At 32.3% G+C, this 17904-nt stretch overlaps 1 protein-coding gene across 1 annotated transcript in view; it reads left to right on the top strand.

Annotated features, from left to right (window-relative positions):
* The window catches only part of LOC106466272, a 47526-nt gene extending 30196 nt beyond the window's left edge, over nt 1-17330 (top strand). The window contains exons 6-9 of the mRNA XM_022394250.1: nt 2535-2624; nt 5522-5564; nt 5782-5986; nt 9793-17330. Of these exons, the coding sequence (XP_022249958.1) occupies nt 2535-2624; nt 5522-5564; nt 5782-5986; nt 9793-13502 (4048 nt within the window). The 3' untranslated portion in view covers nt 13503-17330. The remainder of the gene's footprint in view (nt 1-2534; nt 2625-5521; nt 5565-5781; nt 5987-9792) is intronic.
* Nucleotides 17331-17904: the final 574 nt, after the last annotated feature.

Raw genomic sequence — 17904 nt, 5'->3', positions numbered from 1 at the left:
AACAAATAATAATTAAGATAGAAGACTCAAGTTAATTTTCATGAATATTTAAATATAAAATGAATTTAAAAGTGTAGTAGCATTTAATTATGTTATGAGCTTGTGGTATATTATCATTGATAAGTTTTAGCTGTGTAATTTTCATGTTATGTAGATATTGATGGTAGAAAGTAATGGTTTATTGTGCTTCTGGTTGAGGGAGAGATTCTGTGCTTTATTAGTTTATGTAGTTTACAAAATAATGCTAAAGCAGAATTTTTCTTGTCATTATTCGATAAGAATATGTTTAAGAGGTAATGATAACTGAGCAATTATAAAACATGCTACAATTAATTTTACATTCTAATAATTCCTTGTAAAGTGTTGTTAAAGTTGCTGTAAATGCTAAGTAAAAAATATAATTTATCTTAATAAGATGCAGAGTTTATTGTGACAAAGTTTATGCTCAGAATAAACATATACTTCTGTATTAACTCTATGCTAAAAAAGTATCTATAAATAACAATCAAAAGACTACTTACATTTAAGAGAGAATTTGCACAAAAATAACTTCTTGCAAATTTTCACTTAAGCTTTCTAATTAAGAAATAGTAACATCTTTAGATGATCACTGTTCTATCTGAATTTATTAGTATTATGAATTCATTGTAGAAATATCCAAACTCATTTTTGCAAAATTTAATATTATTATTTTAAAATATTTTTATTGATTAATTTAAAGAAATGTCACAAAACAAACATAAAATGTGATTCGACCCAGATGTCTTTTCTTGATTTATTAATATGAGACTCAAAGTATTTTATAAACATGCTGCAGTGGTTTAGCTAGAACTTTCTGCAGGATTATAAAATCTAACTTACTATACTGGAACCATACATTAATCTGACACTTGATGATTTACAGAATAAATAATCAGTTTTTAATATCAGCACAGTTTGTAACACGTATATACCTTTTTTTGGATGCAAGGATTGACACCAAATTTGTTTATTAAAAATTTTCTAATCATTTGTTTTTGCAGGATGTCAAAGTTTGTGTGCTTACTGATAATGATACATGCAAACTCAATAACTGCATGGAACCACTGTTTCACTTTATTAACATGGCCACTTCAGTTCCTGTTTTGGCCAATAAGTGCTTTCCTTTTGATATTATTTTGAGAATACTTTATGTGCTTGGGTTACTGCACAACTGTTGTTGTTGAGTTTAGATCATTCTGAACATGTGTTTATATGCATGAACATATGCCATGATTTGTGTAATAGTAACTTTGTATGATTTTTTGTAACTTTTGAACATGTGTTTGTTTGCATGGACATATGCCATGATTTGTGTAATAGTAACTTTGTATGATTTTTTGTGACTTTTGAACATGTGTTTGTATGCATGGACATATGCCATGATTTGTGCAATAGTAACTTTGTATGATTTTTTGTACTTTTGAACATGTGTTTGTATGCATGGACATATGCCATGATTTGTGTAATAGTAACTATGTATGATTTTTTGTAACTTTTGAATATGTGTTTGTATGCATGGACATATGCCATGATTTGTGTAATAGTAACTTTGTATGATTTTTGTAACTTGCGTATATCTCTGCTTATTTCACTGTGCAGAATATTTATCTTTTCTTTTATGTAAGTAATGTTCAATGTGTGTGTGTGTGTATTATATTGCATATTCTATACCAGCTATATATTTGGCAGCTTAAAATCCAAACATTTGATCATTTATTCAAACCTGCAAAATATCTGTTAGATTTAATATAAGCAAATGGAAACTCAAAATTGTAAAATATTATATTGTTTTCAGTGTTAACATGAAAATGCAGTAAAACTTTCTTGAATAGCATAAACAAACATTATAGGATAGGATAAAAAATAGCAAGTCACCTGGGCAATCTCCCATAGTGATGCTTCTTTTCCTTATCTTGAGACATACAAGTTATAATGTCAGGAAAAACATTTAAAATTACCTTTGTTATCAAAATGCTCTCATTTTTGTTCATTCTTATTTTCAAATGTCTGGATAAATTTTGTTATAGTGTCACTAAACATAAATATTGCTTAAGGACAAATTCTTTATCTACATAATTGGATTAAATAACCAAATTATATGTCCATTTACTCCACTAAAATAAATTGGAATGTGCTACATGTGGAAGATAATTCATTGCATTATAAGATATTGTGCTGTTTATTATCTTTTTTCTACAGGTTATGAAAACTTAAGTCATATGTGCATGTTGAATGAAGATTTGGTAGTTTCTTTTATTATACTTGTTAGTTACATGTAGACCAAGATGAAAATAAGACCAAGTTTATTGTCTCCTTACTTATAGTTACTAAATGTATCTGATGACGACAGACAGCATTTATGAAATTTGTTTAACCATACCCATTATGCTTTATGAATCATGTAACAATGAAAATTATCATCGTTGGAAGAAGAGAAAAGGGTGTTTTAAGACAGTGTTGCTTTTTCCTGATGATATACAAAAGTTTTTGAATTTGAATGTAATGTCTTATAGATATTGCTACTCTGGACTAAAAAAAAAATACTTGTGGATACCCCATTATTACCTGATCTGGATATCAGTGGGGACTTGCAACCTGCAAAGGTAAATTTTATTGTGTTTTTAACCAAGTTCAATTTTTTTGGAAGTCATTCAAGTTTATGAATGAATACATTTCTTATAAATAGGATATAAAATAATGCATGTTCTTATTCATGTTTTATCGAAATAATTAGTGTGCATGTGCACTTTTATTATATCACCTTAAATGTATGCATCAAGTACAGATACCAGAAAATAAATTGCTATTTCCAATATGATATGTAACCTTTACTCATATCTAGCTTTCCTGATTTAATGCTCCCTTCTATATGCAAACTTTATTGTTCACCCCTAGCCATTTTTCTCTTCCATCCAGCTGTGTCATCACTGTGGCTTCATGCATGGGATTTGTCTTGTCCCTTGCAGGATGGTTAGGATTCTCTTCATATGTAGCCTTCTTCCTTTTCCATTCTGTTCTCCTTAAAAGTTTATCAGTGGAAGTGGTGTATTTATTGCCACTGGTCTCGATGTTGATTCTTCTCATCCTGAAAAATCATATCAGTCTGTGTTCTTCACATTACTCTTTGACCAGGTCTAATCTGTCTCAACTATTGATGGTTATTGAGCATCTCACTTGACTCCTTTTTGCTTTTCCCATTATGTCAGTTTTTTTCCTTCCCAGCTCTCCCTGTTCTTCCAGCCTACCTGACTGGGTCCTTAATGTTGTTCTCCATGCCCTTACCCTACATCTCTTTGAACCTTTGGCTTCCTGTTTTTTATACCATCTGTCCCATAAAACTTATTTCTTCCTCCTTCTCACCTGTGGTCATCAGCATTCTGGTGTGTATGCCATCAATTATTCTCATTTTATTCCATCACTCCTATGTCCTTCTCTATTGAGATTGTGCTTTTCTCCCTAAAATGTCTGCAGTGTGTAGGGTGATACTACGTTTGCTCCCTATGTCTTTTCTTTTCATTCTCATCTTTATTCCCATTCAGATCCAGATCACCTGTGGTCTGTTGTTGTTTTACCCACACTTCCTTTTGTTGTTCCCAATCCTGTCTCTTTCTTCTATGACATCCTTCATCCTCTCACAATCATACTCCTGTTACTCTCACTTATCCATTAACATATTCTTCATTGGATGGAGAAATAATTTGGCATTTTCAGGTGTCCTCCCATCAAATTTGGCATTTAACTCACTCTTTGGCTGCTCACTTTCATCATTCGTTGGAGAAAATTGTTTAGGCTGGATTGTGTACAACCCCTCAAACCTTTGTTGCACACTATCTCCTTCATCTGGCTATGGACTGCCTCCAGTCACTATTTTCAAACATCATACCATCTCTAACTGGATGAGTTTTCTTACCTTTTTGGCCCAATATAGCACTCACCCATGAAAGGCAGTGTTTTGCAAGACATCTCGAGGTATCCTTGTGGTGCTCATGTTCCTAAACAAATCCCAATTCAGCTTGTACCCTCTCATGGACTAGCATGAGTAAAGTAGATGGGATTCCTGCCCATTCTTTCTTCTAGTGAAACATGTGAATTCTTTCCACCTACCAGTTCCTAGCCACTGGGGTTGTGGACCATGGAGGATGCCTTCTGAATGTGACCAATCCACTCACTAGAGAGTAAGGCAGTGGTGTTCTGTCCATGTAGTACAGTTCACCCTTTGGCCAGCTTTTTCTCATCCTACTAGAACTTGGAAGTCAGGCTCTTAGATAGTCTAGTGTTAGATTTGCACAGGACCAACCAACCTAAGTTCTCTTTCACTTTCAGAGTGGATGTTACTTTTCTGTTCTGCCCAGAAGTCAAATTCCTTGTTTTGGGCTGGAGTCGACCCACCATGTATGGTCTGATATTCCCTAGCCACATTACACATAGTACCGGATGCAGGTTTTGGACTGTGCTAGTATCTTCCGGCCATCCTTAAGACAGTTCCCTTCCTTTCCAGGCAAAGAGTATACCCTGGTACAGACTAGATGTGATCTCCCACTAGTGTACCCCTATACTCATCAATGGTATAGGATGTCACACTCCATAGGTTCTCTTCGGGCACTTCCAAGTAGGATCTCATTTAGGTAAAATTTGGCACCCTCCACCACTTCACTGTTGCATTCTAGCTAGATGTGACTAATCTCATAGATAATTGAACAGTCAGTAAATACTCCTATTGATGAAAGGTTGTTGCATGCTTATTTGCATGCAACAATGCAACAAGATCATTTGAAAACACCCAAGATTAGGTGGGAAACTCTAGGCTAGTGGAAAATGAAAAAGTTTGCATACAGAGGGCAGCACTGAAATGGGAAAGCTAGATGTGAGTAGAGGTATCTCTCAGAAATACATTTTTAATGTTGGAAAATATTAACTTCAGTTTGTGTTTGCAGATTGAACTACCATTCATTACTCTTAATTGGATTATATTAATTTAAGGTTAATAGAAACTTTCAAAGCAACTTAACTGGTTATTCCATCTATTAAAATATTGTAATTTTTAGTAACCTAAGAAACCAAATGGATGATAGATTCTCTTGGAAGCAACCAAAAATTTGAGTTCAGAACATTCAGTGTTCTTTTACATGAATAGAATAAACTTTTACAAGTCATTTGTGTTGTACTTTACCACAGTATTTTGAGTTTCTTTATTAATAATTTTGGTTAGCATTACAATAAAACCTAACAGCCAAGTTAATCATTACCTTACTTTATAGCAATGTTGCTGCTCTCTCAGGTTATTCAAGTTTATTATAACATACTCTTAGGCTGTTACTCTGGACAAGTTGCCAGTTGTTATAATGTAGATATAATGATTAAGAAATTAACAGTTTTTTAATATCAGATACTATCTTCCAAACCTGTCAGTAATGAAAAAGAAATAATTTAGTTTTCTTTGAACAAAATTTTACTTGTTGCATGATTTATTACCATGTTTTCATGAATTTGTTCTTCACAGTTCTCCCAAGTACGGATTTATTCTAATTTTAAAGAAATGGATAGTAATGGTGTGCATGTTACATGGAAAAAAAGAGAAGAAATGATTGAGTCTTGTTAATTTACATGTTGTACAGAAGTTTTCTTTTAAACCTTTATATAGTTTAAATATGACTACCATTTTTAAATACACAAATACTTCAAGTCCAGTTACTTCACGTTGACTTCAAACAAGACAACCACACAAAAAACATTGAATGATTTTTTTTTATCTTTTGGCAGATTTCTAACATTAACAGTGAAGATGATCATTGTAGTACGGCAGCATGTCATCTCCTTTTTGAATGGACAGAAAATCTGTTAAACAGAAAATTCAGGTCTGTTAAAGAATTGGCTTACTTCCTTGTGGAAAATATGTATGTAGATAATCAATCAGTTGCAGCATTTACCATTCTGTCTTCAGGCTGTGGAAATGACTCTGAAAAAGGTAAATGTTCTCATTTCTAATTTGTTGTTTTAATACATTTATACTTTTGCATAAAAAGACTTAAATAACAAACTGATGATTATTTGTTATTTTTCACATCTTCTAAACTTGCATATCTTATGTAGTACTGCTTAATCATCTTCCAGTGTTTTATTGTTGTTTTTTTAACCATAAATAAAGTTATCTTTCTATTTGGTTATTTTGTAAGGGATATAGTGTGTTTGACTTAATTCCAGTAATGTAAAAATATAAAAGTTAAATGGCCAGGTGAAGGGATTATTCTAACAACCCCAATGATCTCATATTACAGATGCTAAAAAAGTAAATTTTTCAGTTATGATTCTTTCCTGTAAATAAAAAGAAAGTTATTTGCTAGAATTTTTTTTATCTTAAAGAATTGTTGAATACATTCATCAAGATATATCCAGTAGCATTACTTACAGGGAAATAGATGGTAAGACTTGTTTTATTTGTGCTTTTATGAAAACATGTTTATGAAGACTACTTTAAACTCAGAATTACTCTAACCTAATATGTACGTACAAGTGGATGATCTAATTGATGAATAAAAATATTAATAACTTTATTAATCTCTTTTGTTCATTTAATTTATAAATATAAAAATTAAACAAAAGATAGTTAACTCATTATTTATATCTGGATGTAAAAATTACTAAAGAATTAGTTTACCACTTGTAATGTGCAAATACTACATACCTTACTCTCTATGTTGTATATTTCATCTTAAAAAAGTCCTAGTTTTCAACTTGCTAAATTCAGCTGAGATCGTGTCAAATTCAACCTGAGGCATTATTTTCTGTAACCATTCTTGTCAAGGAATTAATCTACTGTTTCACAGGACAGTTGTATTTTACCATACTTTACCTTGGATTTTGAGAAATGCTTGGTGACTGTCACGTGGAACAGAGATATTTCTGGTGTCCTTTTTTTTTATTGATTAGCTACAGTGTTTTGTGAATGCACTCTTGGTAATCTTAGACAGACTAGTTTTGATCTTTGAGAAGATTCTTATTTGGCTTGGAAGAGCTAAGACTTGCATGTTGAATCCCATCTGTGTTTCAGACATTATTATTGTCACTTCCACTGATCATGTCCACCTTGTTTTTCCCTGTTAAGTTTGTTTTAATTTTTCATTTTTGTGCTATTTTTATTTAATACAGTTCATTTGTTTAGTATTCTCTAAATTTAACACAGTGTAATACTCCACCATTTCAACAATTGGCCAATAATATAATTAATAAAGTGTTTTATTTTATTCACTTTTCATCACTGTGACTTTTCTCTTTAAATCCACCTACAACAAATCATAATTATATGGAGATAAGGTGATTGTATGCTAAGTCTATCCTTCATTTGCCATAACTTACAAAAAAAAACTCTCATATGTTGTGAATAAAACTAATATTTAGATAAAAATTGTAATAAATTACTTGCTTGTATTGTAGGCTTAGTCATCACAAGATTAAGATTCAGTAGTTTTTATAATAATAATAATAATAATATTTTAAGTTATTATACTTATAATAAAGTCAAATATAATATTATTATTTTATTAATAACAATTCTGCTTTTAATTTCCTATTGCTCTTGTATTTCATCCCGTGTGCAGCGTCTTGCATCAGCTGTTTTTTAAAACAAGCCTTTGGTTTATTTTTTAAAAAAAGCAAACAACCTTCAACTCCTGGGGAAAGTATATTTATACTTTAATTATGGTGTTTTGACCACACAAAAAATTAGCACAACTGATATAAAACTGAGCTTATTTGTAAGTATCATTCAAAATAATCATACTGTATAAATTCATGACATCACAAATTTGATAACAATGAAACTGTGTTAGGTTAAAGATTTTAACAGTTTGTGTAAACTTGGATTGTTGTGTTAGTGGTTAATCTTGTTGAGTAGCACAATCTAACCTTATGCTAAAACCTTAATCCAATAAAGTTTGCTTGTTATCTGATTTGGGATATCATAAAGTTACTTTGTAAACACTACACAAAATAATCCTAATTTTATAGTATTTGTACTCATTTCTTTTTTTTTATCATATAGTACACTGATGAAGACATGAAATGAAATATTAACATTAAAGTATGAATATGCTTTTTATTTTGAAATTGAAGGTTGATGTTTTTTTAAGAAATACGTCAAGCAATATACTTTATACACTAATTTGCATAATAAAAAAGGCCTTGGTATATAAAATGACATGTGTTAAGGCTGTCACACTTCAACTACTCTATTGTAGACTATTGGCATGTACACATTTTTTTTTGTCACACTAGAAGTCTGCTATCCCTGTAAAGTGTTTCAGCATGACACATTGTAGCTGAACTTGGCCACTATTATTATGACTTCTACATTTGGCAACTTCGTAATTACGATCAGAAATAAGCTTCTCTGTGAGTTTCATTTTTAGATACTTGAACAGATGACCATCTTGGCCAAATGTCACTTTAAACATGATAAATGTATACATTAACTAGATGTCATTGAAATTGCCATTAAGTTGTCTGAGTTGCCTTTCACTGTCAGCAGAATTCTCTTTATTCTGCACATCTGCTTTAATGACTTAAGTGCCTCTTCCTTATAGGTTTCTGGATCCTACAGTACTTCAATATGATTATAGCTTTTTTTCCCTCTCCTCCTACATGGGTTAACTTGCTGGACTCTGAATTGAAGCTTCATGGCTCATATTGTTTTGCTGCAAACTTTCACTGTGTTCATTAAGACTGAGTGTTCTGTAAAATTACTGTCAAATCCCATGGTTTAATCAGACATAAGTAGCCTAAGAGTTGATAGTGGTTGCTGTTGACTAGCTGCTTTCTCTAGATGCTAGTCTCATTCAAAATTGGGGGTGGTTAGGCACCTTATGAACAATTGTGCAAAATTTTATATGTTGCATACATTCATAGTTTAGATTTAGTGTCAAAGGAACATATTAAGTTGTCTTGATGTTTCTTTCTTCATTCAGTTGTTTCAATTCCCATTTTGCTGAAGCATGTTGTTTTGTTTTTGTTGTCCAGCAACATTGGTCCATGTTTATGTGTCTTCCCATCAATGTCTGGAATTCTCCTGTTCTACATGTGTATCAAAAGTTTTTGTGGTTTGCATCTATCTATGAGTCTTCTTAAAAGTGTCAGCCAATCTTTTTATCTCCACCTCCCCAGTAATCATTCTTGGATCATCATCTATTAATATTCAAGTGTAACGATTAGCAGTATGCTAATCACAAGACTTATCACACCTCTTGTTTTGTTTATTCTGGTACTGAAGACACAAGTTCACTGAGTTCCTAAGAAGCTATACCTATTGTTATTTTTTCCTCAGTGAAAAAGCTTTTTTTAATAAACATTTAAAATTAAGTGTAATTGTAATTTAACATAATTTTTACAACTGAATTTCTTGCTTTCTAAAATGAAAATACATAAGGAATAAATATTAGAAAGAGAATATGAATTATAACCCTAAACTGATCACATGCCTCATAAATTTCTTTTTAGCCTTTAGTTTATTAAGAATTTTTGTGGTTTAAGTAACTAATAAGAACACTATAGGACTACTTGAAATACAAGTAACATCAGTTGTAATATTACTTTGTGAATAGTTCTTTTGAATTCAGTGAGTATTTATACCTTTTAAGGAGGCTACAAGGTACAATGATTAATATACTGTACAACAAGAAGAAATATTCAGTAATTCCACTTATTTCATAATGAGAGCAAAATAATTTAAGGAGTAAAATATGAAAACCCTCTCTCTCTCTCTTCTTTTTTTTCCTGTAGGTCAAATTGGTATACTGAAACATATGCCTGGAAGTCGTAGAAAAGAAACACAAATGCATCTTCAGAGGAAGCTACACAAAAAAGAATTGATTAAAGAACAAAAAAGAAAACTCGATGAGCAACAGACTGTTGTTTTCAAAACACAATCCTCCAAGTCTCTATTAGGCAATAAAACACCTGAAATTAATACAAAGTTGAAATCCAAATTACCTTCAAACCCTTTAGAGAAACACTGCATACTTACTAAATTTGCTGATGATGTTTCAAGTTCTAGAAACATAAAGGCAGAACAGTTAATGACATCAAGTCCTGAATATGTTTATGATGCAGATGACGAAAAGCGAGAAAGACACAAGTCAGAACCATGCATTAAATCTGCTAGTGCCAGCAGTATGACATGGGAAAGAGCATTGTCTGCTGCAAGAATTTGTGAAAATTCTGATGAGGAAAAACCAAAAAGTGTATTAGTAAATTCTATCAGAGATTGCTTTGGAAGTATGCATAGTCCAAATGAATATTCAACAAAAATTAACAAGTTACCAATACCAAGGAATAGTAATAATGTTTCAATAACTCAAGCAATGCCCAGTATCATTATTGTGCCCTCTACATTTTCACATTATGTTCAAGTTCAATCACAGTGTCCTGCTGAGCTTTCTCAAAAGTTAAGTGCATGGAAGTATAAAAAAATCCAACCTAAACCAGTGTCTGAAGGAACAAGATTAAGCTCTTTGCAGTTTAAAAGAAATTTCTCAATACTTAAATATAATTTGCAAAACAAACTTGAAGGCCATGAAAAGCAAGATGTGCCCTTAATTTCAGATCATCATCTAAGAGCTTCATGTAGTGAAAAAGGTGGTGTGTTATGCAAACCAAATACTTCTGAAATTGAAGATTTATGTGATGACAATCAGAAAGCAGATGAATTGTTTGAAAAAAATTATATAACATTTATTGAAGATTCTGATGCAGTAACTTCCAAACCAGATGATCTCAGTTTGTTAATGAAGGACAAATTAGAAAACATTACATTGTCTTCTTCTGATATACATCCTTTAACTTCTGTGTCCAGTAGTAGTGAATGTGATGATTATTTAGGATTTGATGACCACACAGAGTTAAAGTTTCCTGTAGTTTCAGTGAATTCAGCCAACAACACTGATTTAGAATTATATTGTGAACCCAGTCAACAGACGATTAAACGTCATTTTGATGAAAATGATCCAAATTTGAAAAAATCGAAAAAACCTCATTTAGAATCAGCAAAAAATGAACCAGAAAAGTCAGGGGATGAAAAATGTTTACCTTGGACAAAATTGAAATTTCATAATTCTTTAGTAAGAAATTGTGGCTTGGGTCTAATTGGACTTGGAAGTACTTGTGTATCTGAAAGTGGTAATCTTATTTTAAAGCAAACAGATAATGAGGATGTAAGTATTCATGAATTGGAGAGTGATGCACTGATGGAATATATGCAGGAAAATGATTCAGACTTTTCAAAACCAAATAAACATACATCAGTTTCATGTACAAGCCAGAATGGGACAACTCATTTTTCAGCAAATTGCCCTATCTCAAAAAGTAATGATTCAAGTGAGAATAACCAGCTTTCACAGTTGAGGATGTTATTGGAAAAAAACTTGCCTCACACTGTTGCACAAGGGATTTTAAACACAAAACGGTTGAACTTGTTAACATCTGAAGAAATTGTGAAAAATTCTAATAATAAGTGTGCTGAAGATAAAACGATAAGGAAAGAAGGGTGTCTTGACAACTTTAGTGAGTTACGGCAAGCACTCTTAAGACCTGCCATTTCAAATCCAACAGTTCTGTGGAAACCATCATTAAAGGGCAGGAAGACAGCCTACATAGGAAATGTGTCTTCAAGAAATCAGACTAAACATAATGAGAAAATTTGTGAAATGAATATGACACCACCTCAGCCATATTTTGGGGACAATAAAGTTGTTCCATGCTTTTCAGGACCAGGAACTAAGAAAGATGAAGCAGAGCCAAGATCACAGACTTCATATTTATTCCAAGAGCCTAAAGAGCAAGATCTAGGTAAAACTGGTATTTGTTCAAATTTTACTGATGTTCAGACTAAGATTGGTTTATACACGAGTGGCATTAAAGTTAAGAATCAGTTGTCAGGAGATTTGGATTCTTTTACACATCTACATTCAGTACTTCGATGCCCAGATGCTCGACGAAGATCTTTTAATTTTGTTCCTATAACAGCACACCAGACTCCACACCCAGATACAGCAAGTAATTCAGTTTCTGCTTCTACAGTTCTCTCTCATGGAGATTCATCTATTTCAACAGGAACTGGTATTGGAGCCATTGGATCTTCCCAGCCTCCTAGTGCTGCAAGTAGCCCCTTTGTTTCTCCTAACACAACACCAACACCATGGGCCACACGTTCACGTCATAGTTCAGGCCAAATTTCACATGGAGCAACTAGATATACTCCATTCCAAAGCATAGATTCTGGAGTGTCTTCAGTTACAGATTCTCCTTTTGTGTCACCACATGCAACCCCTGCATCCATTAGTAGGCTTAGACATAATTCTAGCCACAGCCAAGGAAAGACTGTCACATTTAGCACAGGACCTGTCATTATGCATACTCAACCTACTCACCATGGGCATATAAAGAGATCAAGACATAGCTCAGGTCCTGGTTGTTCTCTTTCTGTACAGCCTGCTACTTCTCAATTAGCAGCACCTAGAAGTGCTCCATTGTCCCCAATGAATGGAGAAATTTCTTCACAGTATCCTTTCAATCTTCCAATTGTTAGTGGAACTCCAGTAATTCATTCTTTTCACAACTCAACTTCCAGTTTAAATCCATTATCTCCAGTTTCAGGTCACTTTTCTCCTAATGAACATGTGAAAACAGAACTGTTAGGACTTTCTGATGTTAAGCTGGCTAATGATACACAAAATGTTTACCCACCCATGCCACTTACTTTTGTCATGGAAGATAGTGAGACTCCAAGTTTCAATCAAGATACCATTTCAGTACAAAGCCTTCACCCACACCTGTCAGCTCTTGATGTACCTGATACTTCATTACAAACACAAACTGGATGGACATCTACTTCTAGTCATAAGAATAACCAGTTATGGTGTAGAAGTAGGCAAAGGCATGTTTCTGGATCAGTTCTTAACCCGTACTCTGCAAATGAGAATAATTTTTGTGACCCACTTACACAAGAACTGCAGAATGTTTTGAAAAATCCATGCCATATTAATATCGGAAATCGCAGTCATTCAGTACCACCTCATCAAATGGTTCAGAATTTTCTTAATCAGAATGATAATTCAGATCTATTTGAGGAAGATCTCTCCAAGTCTCATCCTTCTACTCCAGTGGTTAGTCAGTCTTTAAACTTTCCTTCTCCTTCTATATCACATGCAGATGAGCTAACAAAATACAACACTGTTTTATCTGATAGCTTATCTCAACAAGACCATCTACAAGCCCCAGTCAACCAAAGTACTAAGTGGAACAGTTTTGATAATGACTGTGATAATATGGAAGACATTTCATTAAGAACAATTGTAAATGACCTGTTGCATGACCAGCCATTAGAAGATGACCTGCAAGCCACTTTAGAAGATCTACAAGCTTGTGATGATTTTTCTAAATTTGCTGAAGAACTGGAAGAAGATTTTAAGAATAACATGGAATTAGTGATATGAAAAATGTTTTTTATAAAAATGTATGAACTGCTGTCTAAAAATATCTATATATGCAAATTTTTACACCAATTTAAATATGCTTTATGATGTTGATTATTTCTGCACTATTTGAGAAATATTGTTGACTCATCATAATGGTTTGTTTTCGTATTAATAAGATGGTATAGTGAATTTTTGGACCGTTCAGCTGTAGCAGGATTGAAAAAAAGTCATTAAAGCACAACTTATAAATCTCAAGAAGTATTACAGTAGTGGTTAATTGTGGAATAGTAACCATATTTTCAGGGAGTAAATTGTGTGAAGCATATGTATGATCTAATAAAACTCCAGTAAACTTACAGATGTTTAATGTATTATTTAATAATTTTCAAATAAATATACAGTAGAAGCTAGCAAAAATTCAGTAACAAGTTGAAGAGGTGTAGTTTACAGAGTTGCATTTCTTCGTGATAAAATTTTAAAGGCATAGAATGGTGACATACATATAAACTTAATTAATAACTTTTGTATGAATTATGTTTTAATATCTTACCCTATTAGTGTAACATTTGTATATGTTAATTAAGTATTCATATTTTTTATACAACCAGGCTGAATCTGAAGTGGCATTTCTATGGGACATGTTTTAGTTTATAAGGTTTGTGTTCTTTTTCTTTTTTCTACATTTTTTTTTAATTTTCTAACAAAACCAATGAAATTAATGGCAACAAAGAAAAGAATGGTACAACATGTCGTGGATACTAATGAAAAGTTTTAAAAAGGAGGATGAACAAAGTGTTCTAAAGGTAAACACAAGTGAAGTACTTGAAACTTTTTAAAGTGGATACTTTTGTTGTACTTGGTAATAAGTAGCTGGTGAGCATTGTTAATAATGTAAATCAAGAGTTACCTTATTTTGCCAATAGTCCTATAATTTATCTGGAGTATTGTATAGGATATGCAACAACTGAAAAAGTAACTGTATTTAATCCTTATTTTGTTACCTTACAGCATCTTCAGGGGTATATGTAATTAAATAGATGGTAGGTGTATACATTTGATGCATAGGGTGCAAGGTTTTGAAATTCTTCCATATATTATTTTTTTCAAAACTTGCCTGATTTTAAGGGACTTGAGAAACAAAAAGAAAGTGGCAATGTATTTTGATGAATGTTTAATTTCTTTCATTTCACTTCAAAACTGCACAAACTCAATGACAACTAACAAGGTTAAAACACTTTACCTTGGAAACAGTTTAGGACATTTATGTTATGAAGTATGGTATGTGATACTTATGTCCCACAATTATTGTGAAGTGTATATACATATATATATATGTGTGTGTGTGTGTCTATACACACTAAAATAATAAGACAAAACATAAATAGTGATACTTAATATAATTATGATGTATTGTGAATCTTTTATATAGGTGCTTGTATTTCAAATTGAATAAAGAAAGCTCATATGAGACCCAAATACAAATCTGGAATTTTCACGTACAAGTTAAAAGTCCTGGAAAATTACAAAGTTTGCTTAAATAGTGTGATAGAGGCTTCAAATACAGATTACAGTAAGTTGTAATGTTCAATAAAGGAAATCAACAAAATTATATTTTGCAACAGTTTCTTCTGTGTAAAAGTTCTGCACATTTATTATGTCCAAAGCATACCACTCCTCCTTGCTGCTTTTAATAATCTATTTAGTGTAGGAAGTTCATATCTGTGCTTGGTCACAGAAAAGAAAAAATATTTTTCATACTTAGTGGAAAAACTGTAGTTCATATTTTGAGCTAATTATAAATATATAAATGTTATGATATGTAATTCATTTTGAAAGTATCATATGATAGCCTTTTAGACTCAAGAATAACAAATGCATTAATCATCAAATGTTAGTGATAGTTGATCTTGTTAAACGATATTTTGCAAAAGTATGTTAGAGGTTTTGTGAGGATGCAGGATAATAGTACTCAACAGAAATGTTTTTTTCTAACAAAATGAGGTGTAGTTTCAAGCCCAGGTATCACCATCATTCCTTTAATTTTTCATCCAGTATGTCATACTTAGTGATGTATATGCATATTTTAAGTCAGCTTATATCCTCTAGCACATTGTTTAATGTAATTTGATTTGAACACTCATTACACAAAAGCTTGAGATTAGTGTGAATGAATACTAATATAATATTTTTAAAATGATAAAATACTTTATGTAAAGAATTTGATAGTGAAACTTTTTTTATTCTCAAGCATTGCTGCCATTTTGTACATCAAATGTTTCCCCTCAAGAAGAGTGTACATGCTTTTTCTTGGTAAATCTCTAAATAGAGGTATTCATAACATTCACTCACATGCCAAAAGCAAGAATTGGTAGGCTTATGTAAGAAGAGATATTCAGGTGGTTTTGCTACATGACTGCTCTATTGCAAGTTTGAAGTATGTAGGGTGAATAAATTATATTAAAACATTTGTTGAGCCTCAGCATATTTTTTAGTCTGTTTCTGATCTCCAGTCATTCTCTATCTCATGACTGTGCATCCTGATGATAGCCCTATAATTTCCATTGCAAAAGGCTTCATCATAAGGCTGTCATGTCCATAGCACACTACTCCTCCCTACTGCTTTCCATAATCTATCTACCATTGGAGAACAATGGTTTTCCAGTGCTCATTTTAATAGTATGATCACACAGAAACTCATAGGTCCTGCATCTAGTGACTTGATCTTTATGTCGTTGTATGGAATAGCATGACTACCCCTATCATTCTCCAGTTTCTTGAGATACATGGCAGTTGAATGGACATGGCATGGAAGTAACTTGTGTACACATGACTTCTGTTGCTTTTCCAGGTGGAGATCTTTCTTGATTACATTGCATACTGTTGTCTGGGACACTTGGACAGCTTTTGCCACAGATTTTTGTGTTCATAGATTCTAATCTATTACAAGATGTTGCACTTTGCTCACAACTGCTGGGGTAGGACTTGTTTCTTTCTTGATGATCCTGGTGCTAAAATTTGATTCATATTCTTTTGTTTTCCAATGGCATTAAGTACAAGGGCTATCCACATCTCGGAAATTCTAAATCTCCGATATGAACACATTGTTATGATCCGAGTGTATGAATATTGTTACGTCAGAAGGGACTGTTACATACCCTTTCCAAAAGCAATCAGTTGTATCGCATATGAAATTCAAACAATACCAAAATGTAGGACTTATACATTCTAGTTCACTACAACTTTATTTTGGCTGTGGTTGTTATGTGACTTGCTTACATGCATATTCAAAATCATCTTATTATAACATTACTCAATTCTTTGTGGGTGTAATATAAGCTCGGCTTACATATAATTTTCCAATTTGGTACAACTCTCCCTTGGTGCATTCGTATGCCTATTTTTCTTTGTAGGATATTCTTCCTCAGTTTTTACATCATGTTTTGAGCATATTTATTGCATCAATATATAAAACAATGTATAAAGTGAGATAGGTAGATGTCTGCTTAATGTTAGAGGGTATTAAGCAGTCATTGATATAAAACTAATGATAACTTTATAATATTGGTTAGTTGATCTTCAGCTAGTGCAAAAATTGTTTGAACCCTAAAGAGAGCAAGTTGACGTAACAAACTTCACATGTAATTTTAGTTTCTCATTTGGACTGGAAGCATTCTCAAGCTGGATATGGTCATTTCTCACAATTTTTGGTGGAATTTAGAATTGCAATTAGCATCTAAAATTGTATTATTCAGTAAATAAGCTCCATTTTTCTGACTAATTCATATTATTTTTCAAAAATGGTTACAGAATGAAGTTAAGATTTTAACATATAATTTGCTATTGTTATCTATATTAAATTTATTTTTCTATTGTGTGTGTGTATATATATATATATATATACACACATTAGAATTTTCATATTCTGCAATAGATGAAACAATAATAAAGTATGAATGCACCATATACTGTTATTTGTGTGATGAGGTGCACTCCTGTCTCGTTCTCTGATGCAACTAACCTCTTAGTAGTAGATAGCCACTTTCATGTATGTATATATCACTAAGGTACACTCCACTCTAATCTCTCTCACTTATATATCCTGTCCCCTGGTGAGACAGTGGTAAGTCTTTGGATTTACAATGCTAAAATCAAGGGTTTGATTCTCCTTGATGGACAGTAAAATAACTTGATGTGGCTTTGCTATGAATAACACTTGTATATCAAACCTCCTCCTACTTCTGGTGGTAGTTGGCCCTTTTCGTTTTTAATACATCTAGGTATACTATTTATTTCTTTAAAATAACCATCCACCACCTACAATATATTAGTAGCATGGATTTGATGTTGAATGGCTACTCCAGTGTTGTAAAAGGTACACTATTTTCTGATTTTGTTTTTTTTATTTGAAAAGACTTACCCA

This window comes from Limulus polyphemus, unplaced genomic scaffold, assembly GCF_000517525.1.
Source record: "Limulus polyphemus unplaced genomic scaffold, Limulus_polyphemus-2.1.2 Scaffold2210, whole genome shotgun sequence".
Taxonomy (NCBI): Eukaryota; Metazoa; Arthropoda; class Merostomata; order Xiphosura; family Limulidae; genus Limulus; species Limulus polyphemus.
This window is presented reverse-complemented; position numbering and strand designations above follow the sequence as displayed.